The sequence below is a fragment of the Bradysia coprophila genome, unplaced genomic scaffold (genome assembly GCF_014529535.1).
Source record: "Bradysia coprophila strain Holo2 unplaced genomic scaffold, BU_Bcop_v1 contig_232, whole genome shotgun sequence".
NCBI lineage: Eukaryota > Metazoa > Arthropoda > Insecta > Diptera > Sciaridae > Bradysia > Bradysia coprophila.
In genome coordinates, this window is record NW_023503493.1 from 16,253,160 (window position 1) to 16,271,843 (window position 18,684).

The 18,684-nt window shown below is 37.4% G+C and overlaps 2 protein-coding genes across 4 annotated transcripts; both read right to left on the reverse strand.

The window, feature by feature from the left end:
- Window positions 1-252: 252 nt before the first annotated feature.
- Window positions 253-17,550, reverse strand: LOC119076976 (protein lev-9). Of its 3 annotated transcripts, none has more exons than XM_037184071.1 (24): window positions 17,305-17,550; window positions 16,632-16,892; window positions 16,409-16,525; window positions 16,279-16,341; window positions 15,981-16,130; window positions 15,873-15,914; window positions 15,626-15,802; window positions 14,410-14,772; window positions 13,817-14,349; window positions 13,636-13,748; window positions 9,474-10,398; window positions 8,930-9,122; window positions 8,600-8,871; window positions 8,457-8,547; window positions 8,153-8,393; window positions 7,701-7,849; window positions 7,528-7,642; window positions 4,535-4,653; window positions 4,166-4,476; window positions 3,932-4,106; window positions 3,675-3,863; window positions 3,433-3,603; window positions 3,096-3,362; window positions 253-1,080 (listed from the first exon to the last, which is right to left on the reverse strand). In XM_037184071.1, exons 1-23 carry the CDS (start codon window positions 17,354-17,356, stop codon window positions 3,148-3,150), a joined length of 5,037 nt encoding a protein of 1,678 aa, XP_037039966.1. In that variant the 5' UTR covers window positions 17,357-17,550; the 3' UTR covers window positions 253-1,080; window positions 3,096-3,147. The 3 variants fall into 3 exon arrangements, with proteins under 3 accessions (XP_037039966.1, XP_037039965.1, XP_037039967.1); XM_037184070.1 differs by having other exon boundaries at window positions 3,433-3,618; XM_037184072.1 differs by lacking the exons at window positions 253-1,080; window positions 3,096-3,362; window positions 3,433-3,603; ... (12 more) ...; window positions 13,817-14,349; window positions 14,410-14,772 and adding an exon at window positions 15,267-15,536.
- LOC119076985 (bifunctional arginine demethylase and lysyl-hydroxylase JMJD6-B) lies at window positions 4,686-6,458 on the reverse strand. The gene is made up of 4 exons (XM_037184089.1): window positions 5,198-6,458; window positions 5,061-5,136; window positions 4,952-5,005; window positions 4,686-4,889 (listed from the first exon to the last, which is right to left on the reverse strand). Exons 1-4 carry the CDS (start codon window positions 5,891-5,893, stop codon window positions 4,804-4,806), a joined length of 912 nt encoding a protein of 303 aa, XP_037039984.1. The 5' UTR covers window positions 5,894-6,458; the 3' UTR covers window positions 4,686-4,803.
- Window positions 17,551-18,684: the final 1,134 nt, after the last annotated feature.

The window sequence follows — 18,684 nt, forward strand, 5'->3', positions numbered from 1 at the left end:
TAAAGTAATAGTTATTTACGTATCTGTGGTGTGCGGAAGATTTTAGGCAATTTCGTGAAATTGTCTAAAATCAACTGTCCCAAACAGATGCGTGACAGATATACTTTTCATAAAAGTCACATTGTGTGATTGTGTAGACCCCGGCTCCACTCGGATAGACGAAATTCAAGCGAAAACTTGACTTTTGGACTTTTCACGTTTTTGAGTGTTGGCCTCGCCTCAAATATTTTTTATGAGAAAAACTCTATGAAATAAAAGCTCAATTTATGTCAGGGCTGCTAAATTTAACAACTGTCAGTAAAATTTATCCGATCAAAAAAGTAGTGTCGGAGCTACAATAAATTTAACGATCCATAAATTTAACCTAATTTTAGAATATAAAGTTAAGTTTATCAGCTCCGTTAAATGCTGATGGGAATTGGGCTAATATTTAGTCAGAAGATTTATTAAGAAACGTTACAGTCTACCGCAAAGTCTTCTAAAAAATCTAATTCGATGTGTGCCCTGAACTTTTTGTAATTTCTCCTACTGCTATGCTATATTAAGGGAGTGTTATTTTGACAATAAGTTAACAACATCTGTGAATTAAAATGGGCTGAAAAATTGAAATCTGATACTGGGCGGCCCGAGTGTAAGTTGAGTTCTTAAATTTTTTTCTTAATTTTAAACTTTAATAAATATTTGTTTTGTGAGAAAGTTGATTTTGATTTTACATTTCTTTGAAATTTTCAATTAGAAAGAGCTAAGCTACAAGTTTGGAGTTTCTTAAATAAATTATTGGGAAGAAAAAATATTTTGTTTTTATTTGTCTCGTACAGTAAATATATAGAACATTTTCTAAGTAAATATCTAAAATTATTTACAGAATTTATTTTTATTTTTTCTTTGGAAGATATAATTGGTTTCCTTTTCATACATAATTTACATTTAAGTGATAAATTTGATTTTTCTCATTTATTCTGTCTAATTACGTTTCCTGTGTGATACAAACAAATTTAACTTCACTTTAGTGTATATAAACTCTGAATTAAATATGAAAAGATTTCGTAAAATTTCACAACACAATTGACACAGGTTTTGCTGAAATAAAAAGGAACAATTAATTGAATGTCGAGATGGAGCTTTGTTGAATTAGGATAAGTTTCTTTACTTATACTCTTGAAGACATTGAAATATAGTCTAGCCGAAGAGAGCCAATTTATGTGAGAATTCAGTTTATATTTTGAACTAGAAAAAGAGCTAAGTTTTTTAATTTGGGAGTGTTTGTGGCTCGTATTCGTAATCTACATATTCCATTTGCTAATAAAAGATATCGGTTTTCATTTTCCCTTTGTCTTTTTATTGGCTAAGAAGGGCGTGCATTTTTCCTGTTCAGCAGTTACAAATAAAGACGATATTATTATATCGTTGTGCCATAGCTCTTTAGCTCCTAGTACGTGCGATGTCACAACGGAGGAATCTAGGTTTTCATTTATTAATATGTCAAATGCAGCAATAAGTCCACGTTCAGAAAATATGACAGATTTCAATTTAGGTTTCTACCTCTTCTACGCACTTCAATAATGAGTGGTACTCTAAATAGAGTACTGAAACTGGACAGTGTATCATAAAAAACATTTTCATGTAAAATAGAGTGAGGGATTATTTTGAATTTCGACTGCCTAGGCCCCAAAATCAGTCTCAGATATTTTTGTTCTTCTATACCTGACTGGTTGTAAGTGGCCAAAAGTCGAAAAATTTGGTTTCGTAGTCCAGATTTCATTTCCGTAAGGTGGCGAGGACACGGGTGTGTATGGGTTCGTTGGAAAGCTGTGGTCTAGTACTCCTGGGACAAATACTAACTTCAAAAAATTTGATGATAAACGGCCGAAAATATGACCTCCGGAAAATTTCTCAGAATCTAGAGAACCTCGGTGAACTTTGATGAGTGTTGTGACCTCACTAACGCAATTGTTTGATTAAATTATTACTTATTATGAGTGTGGAGGACCCCAGCTTTACAGCGATACGCATATTTAGTAGTTTGGCGGAGTGAAACACACAGTATTTCATCTGTTACGTAGTCACGTGCCAATCTACTAAATATGGGTATCGGTGTAAAGCTGATCCTCCACATTTATAATAAATAATAATTTAATCAAATCTAATGCAATTATTAGTGAGGTCACAGCTCTCATCAAAGTTCAACGAGGTTCTCTAGATTCTGAGAAATTTTCCAGAGGTCATATTTGCGGCCGTTTATCATCAAATTTTTTGAAGTTAATATTTGCCCCGGTAGTACTCGACATCAGCTTTCCAACGAACTCATGAACGCCCGTATCCTCGCCACCTTACGGAATTGAAATTCGGACTACGAAGCCCCATTTATCGACTTTTGACCGCTAACCACCAGCCAGGAAAGATCAAAAATACCTGAGACTGGTTTTGGGGCCTAGGCACCAAGGCATAGCTAGGCATATATAAAAATCCATATCCAGGAAAAAATAGCGCCGATTTCGGTCAGTCGAAATTCAAAAGAATACCTCGGTATACTTTCTGCAGCTGACCACTATGATCACTCATGCATCATGCGTGAAGTGCGTTGATAGCAATTAAAAACTAAACCGAAAGACGCTGCATTTCTAATTCTTTTAATTTTAATCGTGTAAAAAAAAGTAATTGAGGTTGAGCGGTTCTTAGATAATAAAGATTCGAAAAAAAGTTTCAAGTTGAGGACCTCAACTCAGTGACGAAAAGTAGAACTACCGTTCGCTTTCTTAACAAAAACATTGAAAGAACCAATTGCCAACCAACCTATAAAAAAATTAGAATTAACGTTTCCTTTTTAAAACTAAAAGTTGTCGGTTGGAAGAAGATTTTGGCGTGAACAACGAACTGTTATATTCTAAGTTTCCTACTCTTAAAATCTTTCAGTGTCGGGGTTATAAGTCCTCGCTAGATTCAATTTTATTCTGTACTTTAATGTCGCCAGAAATTCGTCCTTGCTGATTCAAAAATTCCAATACCGGTCATGAAATCATTTTATTACTTGGCCCTTTGTGAGTGACACCACCGTATTCAAAACTTAAAATTTCCGAAAACAAAAGTTCACTCACCTCGTTGACTTCATTCTTCTTGAAATCGTTTATTGATCATTCATAAATCGTTCTAATTATCACCTCGTGCACTCTGCTCTGAAGCCACACATGTTGGAATTGCATTCGACCATTTTCCGTTCGGTAAACATTTCAACACAACCGCACCACGAAGAGACAGTCCAGCATCACATGTAAATGTTATGTTTTCGCCAATTGTGTAGTAGAATTTAACTGACGACATTCGTCCGGCGATAGCCGTTCCTGGATATGAGCAAGCTTGGACGCCTTTGAAAATCATAAATTTTTTAGTCAGTCAGCAAATTCGAATCGAAATTTAAAACTAAAATGAAATTACACTTTGGCAATATACCGGACCAGCGCCCACTGTCCTGGCACGCAATTATTGGTTGACCTTGCATCATATAACCGGGATTGCAATTAAACTGCACAACATCTCCAGCACGATACGGAGCCGAACCCTGAGCATAACCATTGGCTGGGGCTCCGGGATTGTCACACTGTACCTCTAGAAATTTCATTTCTTTGACCATTAGATGAAATAAATTAGTTTTGCTGTCGATTCTATAAAATGCATACCAACACAGTCGGGGAACGGTAGTGACCATTCTCCAGATGGTAGGCATATCGATTCGGATGGTCCACGGATACCATAACCAGATCGACAAGAAAATGCAGCACGACCACCGACTTCCCGAGATAATACTGCAACCCTAGGCACAGATCTATTTGAGGATGCTGTTATTGGCAAGTCTCCACATTCAACGCCTGTAAATAGTAGAGGTTTCACTTTCGCTAAATCTTACGACAATCGATTTTTTCAATAAAACATTTACTTTCACAAACAGGCAACGGTGCACTCCAATTACCACTGGGTAAGCATACTAATTCGGATGCCCCAATCAGCGAATTTCCATTGGCACATGACAATTGAACTCGAACGCTCATTTTTGTTTCGTTTGTATTCATCGTTAGTCCACGGCGAACTGGTATTTTCGCACAATTAATTGCCTGAAATTCATGGTTAAAGAAAAGGCACTCTCCAGAACTATTGCACGCAACTTAGATACCTTCACAACGATGTCAATTTTATGTCCATGTCTAGCTGGCGTTTGGCACGTAAACGATCCAGAATCGTCTTCCACTGCATGTATAATACTTAGCCGATACTCAAGCGTAGCATCTCTTGTATCGTCTGTGACCCATCCCTCCGGATACACTCGATATTCGTGACTTACAACCCATTTCGGGTTTCCGAATCGACGCATCCATAAGCATTCCATGTGCACGGTTGTACCTGGATACACAATTAATTTTCCGTCATTGCTCTGTGCTATCGGGCCGTTCGAATGACGAAAGAGGATCGTGGGTGCTTTTTCCACTTAAAGAAAATTTAGAATTTTTATTGATTCCTCGCATTGGCAGCGTGCCATTATTACTTGCGTAATCATTTTCCTGATTCAGTCCAAAACATGTTGGTTTCTGGCCGTTCCATTCGGAGTGAATGCACTGCCTGACATTGCTGCCAGTCATTGCGAATTTGCCGATGTCCGTGCATCTGAAAAAGATTAAGGAAAAATATATTTGGTGCAATCGGTCTTCCTCAACCTGCAACAGTCAGTTTCTACATTAAAAAATTCGTAAAAATCAAGACAAGGTAAATGTTCTCAAACGATTTTATTATGCATTCAGGTTACATAAAGAGTTCTTAGTCATATTCCGCTCCGATCGTGATGCTAATAGTACCGGAGAGTACGTTTGTCTTATGATACCAACGGTTTGTGTCGAGAACAACTGAAAAAATTAGGTTGGTTGAGTAAATTCGACAAATTTTGACAAAATGGTTTCCCAATTACTTATATCACCAGTGGAGACGGTGGCCTTCATGAAACTGCATTGATAGTAGCATTCTAAAAGACATCCAAATTTACATCAACCAAAACTAGAATTGTTTTTATTGAATACCTGGTGGTGGTGCCAACGTCCATTCTTTTTCTCCTTTAATTTGTGCTTGCCAAGATGGTAGCCGAACATTGTCCACCTTCATTTCAAAAGAACATTACGTTTTCTACTAATCTCCGTCCATCCAAAGTAAACCTTACGTGCATATGAGCTCCTAATCCTGAACCACCCATGAAAATCCAATCAATGGCATTATTTTCGGAAGTCTTTGGCAAGAAGTACGGCCGGCCATAATGTTCTCGGAGTATTTGCGCAACATCTTCGTTGCAATTGCTCCATCCAAAGTACCACGGATCGGTGCCTGGTTGATAGTCAACTCTCTCTTTCGGGATGCTCATCGCTTCATAAAAAGTTTTGAATCCACTTTTATATGGGAAGAACTGGCAATTTACAAGTTTGTTCGTCCGTTTCCTTGCCTCCTCGTAGATCTCCTTGAAATACCAGAAGTCGAACGTTTCCAATGCTGTCCACGATGATGTGGCGTCGGTAACAATTACTGGTCTGCCAGTGTATGCATACCTTTGCTCGAATTCGTCGGGTGAAATATTTGCAACTCTATCCACTTCGGTGACATTTTCACAAAAATTACAATTCACGGGTGGACGAAATATCTTTGACAATTCTGATGGTAGCACCAATGCACATTCTTCGTTGTTTAGATACACTTTCAAAACCGCGAACAGCAACAGTGCTGCACCAATCACAATTACACGCAGGTTAAAATTAACGATTTTTAAGTTCAGATTCGATTGAATAAACGGCAACGTCCTCAAATCGATCTTTTCACTTCTTGAGCGTTCCAACAGATTTTTCATCTGTTTGAAAGGATCGTCCATATTGTAGTGCGAATGGAAAAGATGTTAACTCGACCTCTGTCAACGGAGGAGTGATATGGCACAGAGAAATGGTATAACGTCGCAAAACCATTGAAAAGTTCTGTTTTAGTAGGGAGACTTTCGATTTATTTTAAATGGTAAATTTCTTATGGTTTAAGTCTTATTGTGTCTTTTGATACGTCGTTTTATATAGTGACCCAAGTACTGATAGGTAAAAAAGTTTACATTTGAACAATTTGGTCATCATTCGAAGCAAATTCAATTTTTGTTTCAAACCAACAATTTCGAAAAGTGCTCCTACTAAAATCGATTTTCATTTTCATTGCATTAAAAATTCCATTTCACGCAACGTTCACCAATTGGTTACTGTGTCACTTATTTTCCAATGAATAGATAGATTATTCAATTACTTAAATGCGATGAAGTGGTAACGGGTGTTACGAGAAGATAACGTCTGTGAGTTGTTATTTGCTGAATGTTGTATATAAAAAAGGGATGACAAATTTTATCGTAAAGAGTTTATATAGTGCAACAGGTACTTGTGTTATTCCGTGCGCCTTAAGTTCTATAAGATTTTTCTTTGTTCCATGTTGTTTCCCATGAAAACTTGTGGAGCAAATTTTTTGTTCGAAAAATGGAAATCTGTTTTCCTGCCGGAAAAGCTGTTTACATGAAAACCTTCAAAGTCGCATCCTTTTCGAAAGTATGGCTTATTACCGGCATTTCAAGGGAAAACGTTTTTTGGGGAGTCAGAATGGAGTCGATATTAAGGTTCCCCCAAGAAGTGTTCCGGAAAATGCATCAACTGTGAAGCTATTTTCCCTGGCTATTGCCACTACATTTTTCTATCTTGACCAAATTTTCACAAGTTTGAAGTCACCAGATGTCAGTTCCTAAAAATAAGTGGCGTTTTCATGGTCCACTGTCTTCCTCAGACCTATGGAACTGCAGGGAATTCAGACGATTTTCATGGTCCCCTTCTGAATTATATTGATGGTTTAGGCATAGAGGTACCTAGAGTCATTATGAAGCGAAATTCAATGAAAAATCACATCACACACACCATTGATAAAAAAGTCCTCTATCCTTTTTCGAAAGCTCAGGTCACATGGTAAAACACATGGAACAAAGAAAATCTTAAAGAACTTAAGGTGCACGCCGCCATTATTTTCGACACAAGGACCTAGACTATTAAATGATGATATAAAAGTATTGCCAATAATTTTAAACTTTTTGTTAGTGTGGTGATACGAATTGAAGATTTTTCTGGCATACGTTATGGTAAGTTCGAATAATACCATTTAATAACGCAACACATTAAATGGTTAGCATGACCTGAGACGCACTTTAGGTTTTTCAACATTTTAAAAAGCTTCAAAGTGTTTGAGTAACAGCACGTGATTATTCTATTCTATTATTTTAATTTTTCAAATCCAAATAGTGAATCAGCAGTACCGGACTGGCTCGAAAAAGCCCATCGGGGGCTCCATGCAACTCAATTTAAAAAGGCCCACAAATTAAAAATTCTCATACAAAAATCCAAAAGGCCCATCGGGAATCACCCGAATTCACCGTATGGCCAGTCCAGGCCTGTGAATCAGATTTTTCAATTTAGAGCTCAAAGTAAAAATTACCTGGAAACGATCGTAGCACCAGGTGGAAATTCGACTTCCTCTGAACGAACTTCCAAATCATTGTAAAAGCTTACAACATTCGGTTCATTGTTCCGAAAGATACAAGTTCCGTTTGCTAATTATTGGTTTATCATAAATTTCGTTAAAATCCTAAAATTGAGCAATTTTCTTACCGCAATTCAGTGATCGTCCGACCCATTGACCGTCTTCGCATATAATTTTCCACGTCGTTCTTTCACCAGCACTGCTAGCTATACAGTTAAATGTTATTTCCGTTCCGGATTGAAAACCGTCGTCCATGTCACCGAGTAGGTCCCCATTCCTATGTTCATTCATTTAAGAATTATTGCTGCTCAATTGAGGAAGTATTTAAATAACTGGACTTTGATTTAATGATGAATCAGTTTGCGATTCGAAAACGTTAAGAATTTTTCAGCACCACTTTTATGGGTGAGACACGCGTGTGGAACGAATAAAACAAAACTTATCTTGGGTTAGATTAATCTGCTTTGTTAGTGAGATTCTAGAAATTTCATAGAATTGAGGAAGCGTTCGTCCACTTTGTTTGTCTTTCACTGTTCACAGTGAGAATATAGAAAATTCGTCATTTAAGAAAACTAATTACCTGTAAACCAAGGCATCGTCCACACGACGCGGAGTTCCGCAATCCTTTCCTGCTTCCAGGTTTCCTGTTCGTTGCACAGAGGTCTCTGCCACTTTAGCACCACTACTCAGGCCACTAATTACAGCATTCATATCTTCTCGAGTATTGACAAACTCAACTTCGGACAGGTATTCTTCGCGTGATCTTCGGGCGCCAGTTCCACATTGTATCGTTTTGGGAGACAGACTGCCCAAAGCACATACTGTTAAGAAAAGGTAGACGAATACAGAGCGATCTGTTTGCATTGGTTAAAATGATTGATTACCCATTTGAACTGGTAGATTATTTGCTACATTTTCACATTGTACACTAACCGAACTGCCATGAGCTATGGTCAATCCACCTCTATAGCCACCCTAAAATTGAATCATTTTCATCTAATTCAAAAACTTTAACCGAAAAACTCACTTGATAGACTGCATTCGCTATATTTGGTAAGATGCATGGCGCAGGAAGACATTCCGGCATGTTGGATGTGTCCCAATTTCCTTGCCAGCACTTCAATTGATTTGTGCCTTGGACATTATAGCCATCGTCACACTGCACATCAATTATATCACCGTTCAGTATCTCATCAAATGCATTTAGCATTTTCGGTGTTGGTTTAGCATTCGGAGTTGATACATCGGTTGTGACCGTGTAGAAACTACCATGTTCAGTGGATGGTACAGAGCAGGGTACTTTTGACGATAAATAAAAGATTAGTTCGATTTCAATTCGTTTATTTGAGAGTCTTACATAATGTGCACAGAGGTTTCATTGGCTTCCATCGGCTACGTACACATTTCGCTGTACCGTTCGGATTCTGCAGATTCAATTTGTATTCTTTGGCACAAGTAACTTTGACCATTGTTCCAGCACTGTATTCATGGGTCGGATCACGTCCTTCACGGATGATGTCAATACGCATATACGGTTCGGATGGAAGAGGCTAGGGATATAGTGTCATTTTATATCACATTGATCGGTTTACATACTTTTGCGGTAGTGTTTACACTCGTGCACTGACTGTGTTGTAATCTATTGTTAGCATGTCAGACTATCTTTTCTATAAAATTCACAGACATTAAGGGCTATGGGGGGTTGTAGTTGAAGGACATGGAGTCAGATTTATGTGACGATCGATGGAAATCAAGAATCGAAAGTGAAATTTGTTTATCGGATTCAATAACCTGCCAATTTCTATCAATTGTCCCATAGTAACAAACACGAGCAATGAAGATAAGTTGCATCAATTACTACACTACACATGCATGCAATACAGACGTCTATATCTACTAACCTCACAGGGTCCTTTTGCTTTTCCACGTTTCAGTCCCTCCAAATTTTCATCAATTTCAGTTCCATCAACAGGTGAAACTGTTTGATTGGAGTTTGCTCTCTTTCGAAATTTTCGATTTCTTTTTTCATTTTCTACATTCGAGTCAACGTTTCGTTTACGGCGAATGATTTGTGATTTTAGTTTGGCAATAAGTTCCGTCATATTTGGCTTTATTGAGTAGTCGATATCTTCACGAATATTATCACTGCTGACGAAATTGTTGTTCACAATTCGGTATTGATTGCGTTGGTTTTCGTTGTGCTCCTCACCAAAGTAACCGTTATCGGGAAACGGATCATTTCGATTTTCTTTATTATCCGTATTGGCAAAATTGTAGCTGGCTACAGTCGGTTTTGTGTTCACAAATGAGTTTGCTGAATCATATCGATGGTAATGATTTACATTATTTTGTGTCTGACTCGGATGTAATCTCGTTAATGATTCATGATTGTCAAATGGACGTCTGCTTATTTCTGAAGAATAATTTTGTATGTTATTGTAGCCCAGTATGTTCTTCACATATTTCTGATACTTTTGTCTAATCGTTTCCATATATTTAGCATATGCTTCTTCGCCCTGAAAAGGGCGTCGGAGCTGACGATGAATGAAATTATTCAGATTTCGTGACACGCGACGATGAACGATATTTTTGTGATGCGGATATATGAAGTGGTGGTATTGACTCGGCAATATGTCGAATGTGTGGACGTTTCGTTTGGCACGAGATCGATGTTCGGTCATACGATCCGAAAGTGCTGAAAGTTCTTCGAATCGTCGCTGTAGTTCGCGATAGTTTTGAAGAATATAACGAGATCGCATGAATTTCATTTCAACGGATCTTCGCTTACGGTTCCATCGTAAGCGTGGATGTTGACCCAGTAGACAACTGAAAAATATGGTTTTCAATGACGCAACGAGTTAATGTGTGAATGAAATGATTAAAAATGTTAAGTGAATTTATTAAACAAAAGAAATAATTAATTAGCATGATCTGTGTCGGTTCGATGAAATTTAACGAGAGCGAGAGAAACTGTAATTTATTCCTTGCAAACAAACGTCAAGCCATAAGGCAATTCCATGTAATTTATGAATTGCCATTCTACCAATTCCCATCTTCTAAAATATCTTCGGGGATCCTCTACTCATAAACAAAGTCTTTTGTTCTTTTTTCGTAGCTTATGTACTTCAAAGATATCTAAGATTTACCCATTCTACATCACAATGAAATTACCTAACTACCCTTTTAAAAAGACCGACGCTATTTGCAGTTGCTGCAAATAGTGCTTCATGGAGACTATTCGCAGTTACTGCAAATAGTACTTCATGAAGACTATTCGCAGTAACTGCAAATAGTGTTTCATGGAAACTCCATGAGAAACTATTTGCAGTTACTGCGAATAGTCTCCAAGGAGCACTATTTACAGTTCCTGCGAATAGTCTCCATGAACCACTGTGTGCAGGAACTGCGAATAGTCTCCATGAACCAATATTTGCAGGAACTGCGAATAGTCTCCATGAACCACTATTTGCAGAAACTGCAAATAGCATTTTCGTTTTAAAAATGGCTAGTCATCGCTTTGTAGGACTAGTACGACAATTAGTTATGACTAAAGTTCCTTCAAAGCCTGTGTTAAAAGTAAAACTAAAGACAAGTTTTTGTATTAATCAAGAGAGCATCTTCTAATTACGGTACTTTCAGACGAAACCTCACTGACGTTTCGTTAAATATTTCGTTCATTCACTCATTCGTATGATTTTTTAAAACGTGGACAGCATTTCTTAACGTGTATTCAACCGTTCTTTAATATCACAGCAGAGTAAAATAAACCAAGGAGGGACCTAATACACTGGATGAACTTAATACACTGGAGCTTAAATGAACTCAAATGAACACTGACATAAATTGAAAAATTTTATTCACAAAAAATATAGGGCTACTAGATTATTCAGGTCCCTAGTCAAATCAGCGCTACTGCCTAGTTAACTTTACTCTGTCGTGTTAATATCATCTATTGAAAATACTTAGATAAAAGAAGAAGATATGTTTTTGATAAGTAGAAAGGTACAGTCGTTACTTCTGTTTCGATATTAGACAACGTCAGATTTTTCAACGCTAAATGCAAAGACAGTAACACTAACATATAATGACGTAATCAATCAGCAAAAAAATGAATTTTCAAAGTCTTATCGCACAGCAGTCCGATTGAAAAATTTATTGATTTTCCGGAGTCCTGAGATCATTCGCTACACTCTGGCATTGTGTTTTGTCAAAATCTGTCGAATTAAAATTTAATTATTTTTTAGATGACAGTCCACCATTCAAACATTTAACGATTAGCGTTAGTGTTACCGTCTTTGCATTTAGCGTCGAAAAATCTGAAGTTACCTATTGTGTGAAGTTTGAACGATGCTCGAAATTATTTGTTTTTTCGCATTACGTTTCCAGCGCTCCCACAGTGTCCTACTTTGTCCTACTTTCTGGAAATTTGTCCTACTTGTCCTACTGTCCTGCGTAGGACAAGTTTGTTAAGCTTTATGCTATTGGATAAACTCCATTATTCGTAATATTACATTTCTGTAGTCGAATAAATGTGTAACAGTTTACTTTAGAAGTCACCTGATACCAATAGTTTTATTACTAGAATATGAAGTACTTGCGTCGATATTTCCTCTTTCAAGAGGTTTTTTGTGATCGACATAGAATCACAAACTTTAGTAATTGTCCTGAGTTATAAGCTATTTTTCATAATACTTTCTATAATCGTTCCAATGAACTATATGCTTCCAAAGCTTGATTCCAAACCCATAATAATACTCATAAAATGTCTCATTGAACCTTGTATTCGTATGAGATAAATAAATTTTCGGTTTCGACTATTTCGCTAACTATTTAGCAAGAGTAAGTACTGCCTAAATATAAGAATTTGATTTTTCAGACACCAATCAGCTTAGAGAAGGATTTTTTTAATGTTTGTGATTCGTTTTACGAGAGCGTGGTCGCTTTGCATTTCTTTTCTATCCGAATGAGGAAAGAATTGTCCTACTTGTCCTACTATAGGACACGAAATTTTGAGTGGGACCTCTGCGTTTCTCTTAATCGATTAAGGAACTTGTTTATGTATTGCCCGTCGACAAGTGGATCGCCACCGGTTTCTGGTGGGTTTCGATTTTTGTTTTTTATACGTTGCCACACGTTATTGATAATTTCAAGATATTTCAGTTGGGAGGCTACGCTGATCGTTTGGTGAAAAAGGACTTCACCTAGCACAAATTAATGGCCTTGGAAATAGTTTCACATTGCAATATGGGCAACATAGAGAAACTTAATTTCAAAACCCACCGAAACCCCGTGCTACCATATACATTAAAAACACGTACCGAGCGAGCCAATCTTAATCTACAATCGCTAAACCGAACTTGCATCAGCTGGTCCCATTTGGAATTGTATGTGACCAGCTGGTGCAAAATAACGTATGCACACCAGTTCGGTTTAGCGATTGTATTGCAATAATTTCGATGTTATTAATAATTGATTTTTTAGCAGTAGGAATGTCGTAAACTTACACATTTTCGAGGAATATCACTTTTAAGTCTTTAAAATTTACGATTGCTATGTTTTTCCGAGCTTTCTCGTCAGTGTACAATGAAAATTAATTCAACTCCAGCAGTTTTTACGACAGTACATTTTTAGGGGACGGCCATGAAATTTTATCGACAGGGACTAAGAAAATAAGCGATGAGCTCTCGCCGATTGACATATTATTGGGCTTCGGCCCCTCTGTCGATCGTTAAACTGATAAAAATAAAATAAAATAAAATAAAAATAAATCTTTGTCCTTATAGCAAAAGAAATGCTTAACAATTGAAGTAAAAGATTCGGAAATGCACAGATTAAGATAAGTAACAGATTCACTGTAATTACACTGGTGATTTGCCGTCTGTGAAAGGTTGGCACAAAATTCTGATAATTTTGTTTTAAAAAATTTGAGATATTCCGATACTTCATTTGGTATTCTACAAATTGTTTTGTCTCACCGGGGACAAAGTTTCAAAATAAAAGAACAGTAACTTCGACCTTATGAACTTCAAGACATTGAAAGAGTAACTACAAACGACTACTTACAGTGGTAATTCTGTAGGCCGCCATAAGCCACCAACACAAGTTGCTCCTGGTGGTCCAACATCCAGCACATATCCCTTATCGCAGTCGTACATGATTTGCTTATTATTTATAATCTGTTTTAAGAAAAAGAAATAAAATCTTCGAATACAACTCATTGATTGAACTACATCAGATTCATCACCTTTTTCACATAAGGACGATAGTCATACAACCCCATATTTCCGACAAGTAAAATCTTTCCATGCTCGATGTAACCCGGAAACGAACAGTAAACTTCCTGACACATTGGCGTCTCGCCCGTCCAATTACCGAACGAGCACGTCAAAACATATTCATTCGGATCGGTCACCTCCTTTCCGCCGGGGCCAGTTAAATTGAAACCATCCTTGCATTTGAATCTGGCTTTCATGCCGTGCTCCGTCTTCGGCGCCAGGACCATACCGAATTTCGGAGGTTTTGGCAGACCTTTACATCTGGCCGGTATGCATCGTGGTATTACACTCCATGTGCCATTGTTACAGGTCGGAGGAGAAAATGAGGAGATTGGAAATTCATAGAATTCTTCACACATCACTTCCAGTGTTGTCCCATGTCGTACTTTATTTGTTGCGGTGCCTAATGTTGGAGGAACGAATGTTGTTGTGATATTTGGATCGAGTTCAACTTCCATTGGTATCACAGTTCCTTGCGAAATTGTTGGTACCATGCAGGGAGCTGTAAGTTGCAGATATTTATCAAAAGATGATTTTGATAAAAGCATTTTTTTCACACAACCTAAACATTCCGGAACGCTATATCTCCATCTTCCATCAATTTGGCACACTGTTGATGTGTTACCAACTAGCAACATTCCCGGATGACAACGATAAATAATGCTTGCTCCTAGTCCAGTGCCAGCTTCTATATTTTCCAGCCAACCATTATACAAAATACCGGGATGTCCGCAATTGATTTCCTTACATGTCGGAAGCTGACCGCTCCATTTACGATCAGCTCCACATCGACGTGATCCTTCTCCGACCAATGTGAAACCATACTTGCACTCATAGCTAACAACCGAGTTGTACGAACAAGTTGTGTAGATTGCTTTTCCATTCTTTGGATTTTCCGGTGGTGGACATTGAACCGCTGTTACCACTGGCAAAGTAAAGCAATTCTAGGCTTAGTAAGGGTAAAAGCAATGTAGGGTCTATGAAAAACTTTTATTTTTAGATCCATCCTCCCAAATGTATAATCTCTGAAACCCTACTCCCTCCCTGCACTTGCAACATGCAAGACCTACGAAAAATTTTTTATATTAGAAGCTGATATCCAGTCAAGTGAATGCGATATGTCTCCACAACACATCAAAATGGTTGATAATACCGGAAGTATTGTTAAATGAACAGACTCCAACCATGCCTCAAACTATGTACCACAAGAGATCTTAATCTTACAATATAAATTTAATGAACGAAATGAACGAACCAACGGACGATCTTCCTGAACCAAGATTATCTAAGATTGGATCTCTTTGTTCGCTGTTCCCTACTATCACCTACACCTATTAAAGGAAACAAAAAATAGCTACCGCAACTATCCCGAGTCAAAATCTAACTCCTCCACCATATGTGTTCAAGAAAAACAAAACATTTCATTTGCGGTAACTATTTTTATTTATGCAAAGCGATTACATCTCTGATTAATACAATTTTTCTTTTTATCTTTGTTTGTGTCATTATTTTAATGATCTAAAGCTAAACGTTCAACGATTTTATCGTAATAAATCTTACTAGGCGACTACACATCATGCACTAAAAGACAAAATTTGCGTGCGTAAAATATTCTTCCTAAATTCATTTCTGAGACCCCGGAGACTATTGTGTGAGTTTGTGTGTTATTATGAGATGAGTTTTAGTCGGCTTCATTGATGAGAAATTGAATTAAAAGATTACATTCAGTTATCTGATTAAACGAACTCTTTGGTTAGTATTAGATAGATTTTACTCACAGACACAGGTGGGTAATTCTTTCGGTGTCCAAGATCCATCAGCCTGACAAAAACGTTCCAATTTTCCAACCAATTCGTAGCCATCTCCACAGTGATACGTTACACGGCATCCGAATGTATAGCATTCGCCAGCATGCCATCCATGAGCAGGATCATTTGGCTGTCCGCATGACCGAGCTGTACAAATTTAACGAAAATAAATTGAAATCTTTTCTGTACGTGTTCCTCAATTTGGACAAACACTTACGTTCACATTGAATATCTGGCCCGTACCAACTGGCTAGACCGTCTAAATAAATTTAGTTGAAAAGATGAGTTTCATTTTCATCGGAATAAAATTGGGTGAATGTTTTACCGATAGCCAAACACTTGGCACGAGGGAAACCAGCAGTTACATATCCAGTATGGCAATGGTATTGAACGGTGGAGTCCAAGTCAAATGTGGCTTGTTCGGGAAGTGCAGAATGACGAGCATGATCGATTGTGGGTGGCGTCAAACAGTAAACTAGATTATAAATCAAGAAAAACTTTGTCAGAAAATCGCGCAACCTAGAAGTTCTTTAAGGAAAATGTTCCAAAAACAATAGTTGCATGTTGAAGCCGAGATGCAACACTTGTCTTTAGAAGCATTTACGTAAGGATATAATATTTACTATTTTGTTTGCATGCTGGTTCCTGTCCCGCCCAATGTCCATCTGCTTGACATAGTCGACTAGCTATAAACACAATCATACTCTAGTACATATAGTACATCCCAGCAATATGAAAATCACGGTAAAATACCTAGACCAACGACATGATATCCATGTGGGCATGTGTACGTTGCTCGGCCACCGAAATGTCGACCAGACAATACCACTTGTCCCAATGATGGCTGTTCCAATTCAGGACATTCGCGATCTAAGAATTTATTTGAGTTAGACCGGATATGTCATAAAATGACTAAATTCGAGAAATTCGAAAAATAAGAGATTTTCCTCAGCAAAGTCCAATCAAATTGTGTTACCTGGTTTAATGCATGACATTCCACAGGCTCCGTCACACAAACATTTCTTCTTTTTGCTCTTACAATCCTCGTCGGATGAACATTTTCTCAGACACTTTTGACCCAGCAATGTAGCTTGTTCTTCGTCACGGGGACATTCAGTTGATGGTGAATTTCGTGGATTTTTGTAGATTCTACTATCGTCATCAGCTTCAGAAGATTCTTCATCTTCGTCCCAGTCGTCGTCATCTTCATCGGTGGCTTCAGTTGGTACAGCAAAGCCTTAAAAAATTTAAAATTTTCTAAGAAATTTCAGGTTTCATTTTACTAAAAAACAATGAAAATCTGTCGAAAATACAGCGACCATTTGCCTTGCACAAAAATTTCAAAAATAGCTTCGCACAAATGATAATATATAACGTACACAATGACTGAAAGAAACGAAATCGTATCCATGCGCAAAAATCATGTGTCCCATTTATAAATATCTCCCATTCCACATAAATAATAAACGATCAGCTGTTTCGAAACCAAAACAAAATTCTACAACAAAAAAATATTATGAACCGGCAATACACAAACAGAATGGAATGTTTGTAAACAAAATCGACACGTGCACAGTCGCCATATTTGGGTGTAGTGGGTGGCAAAACCACCCACAGCCCAAAATCCTCCAGCCCGAAATTGCACTCACCCTTTTCAACCAAAATGGCTGCTAGGAGTAACCAGCAAAAAAGTCGATTCATAATTTAACGTTTTCGCGGAAAACCAACAATTTTCAGTTCAAAAAAACATTTCACTGATTCGCACAATCACTTCATACAACCGCTGCACGTAATGTCACGTGTAAATTGATCAATTTTCCCAGGAAAATTCTGATTTTTGTTGGGAGCGAAAATTTTCACACTACCAGTCGTGTTGCGATTTGATTTTGCAATCCAACCTGGCGGTGGAAATTTGCCCAACTCGTGCACATGAGATGTGGTTTGTGCCAGAGATAAACGAAATATATTGGCATCTGTTGTTAATTTAAATTTCAAGTTTTCTCTTCAATTTTGATAAGAAAACTTTTTTTTTTGTTTTATTTTTTTTTGTACTTGCGATGCTGTTTGAGATTGGTTATATGGTTTGTTGGAACAAATGACCAAAAACAAGACTAGCTCTTTTGACAGAGTTTCCAACAATCACGAAATTCGCTTTCGCAGTTAAAAATATTCAAATTTTTGTGATGGCGGCTTGTCTATTTCTATGTAAGGTTTCAGGACTGCCTCTTTCAATAGATGAGTTAGAGTCCTGTAAAATTGTAGAATTTGGATGGGTGGATTGAGCACCATGATGACCACCATCAAGATGATGACCATCATCTTGCAATCAAGCTTTGACGATTCGTTGGCTGAAATCCCGAACGAATTTCAGTTGTTTAGTTAAACTTATGAGGCATTTCAGTTATTTAGCTAAATTCGTATTCATTTCAGCGTTTAGTTATTTGAATTTGCAGGCTTTTCAGCTTTAAGCTGCTTCAATTTGTAGGCATTTCAGCTTTATAGTCAAAGTAGTTTAGCTTCTCGTTTTAGTTGGTCTTCATTGTTGTCTGTATAGTTCGTTGCCAAATCGCAACGTTAAAAAGACCAGAAAGATGCTTTGTAGCAATCTGTTGTTATCACGAAATTCGCTTTCGCAGTTAAAAATATTCAAATTTTTGTGATGGCGGCTTGTCTATTTCTATGTAAGGTTTCAGGACTGCCTCTTTCAATAGATGAGTTAGAGTCCTGTAAAATTGTAGAATTTGGTGGATGGGTGGATTGAGCGAGCATGCAGAGAGTTTTATTGTGTACAAATGAAATTTCGGGATGAAATTCTAAGTATGACGATCTTTTACGTATGAAAAATATAGTTCTTACGAATCCGTTTGCCAATTTTTCCTTGTTTGCGCATATGACTTATAAATTATAAGTCAACTTATAACTTATAATTATGAGTTATAATTAAGTGAGCCATAAGTTATAAGTCATGCGGCATAGAGGTAGACTACGTAGAGGAAATATGACCGAAATTCATTCAAAAATTATATCAC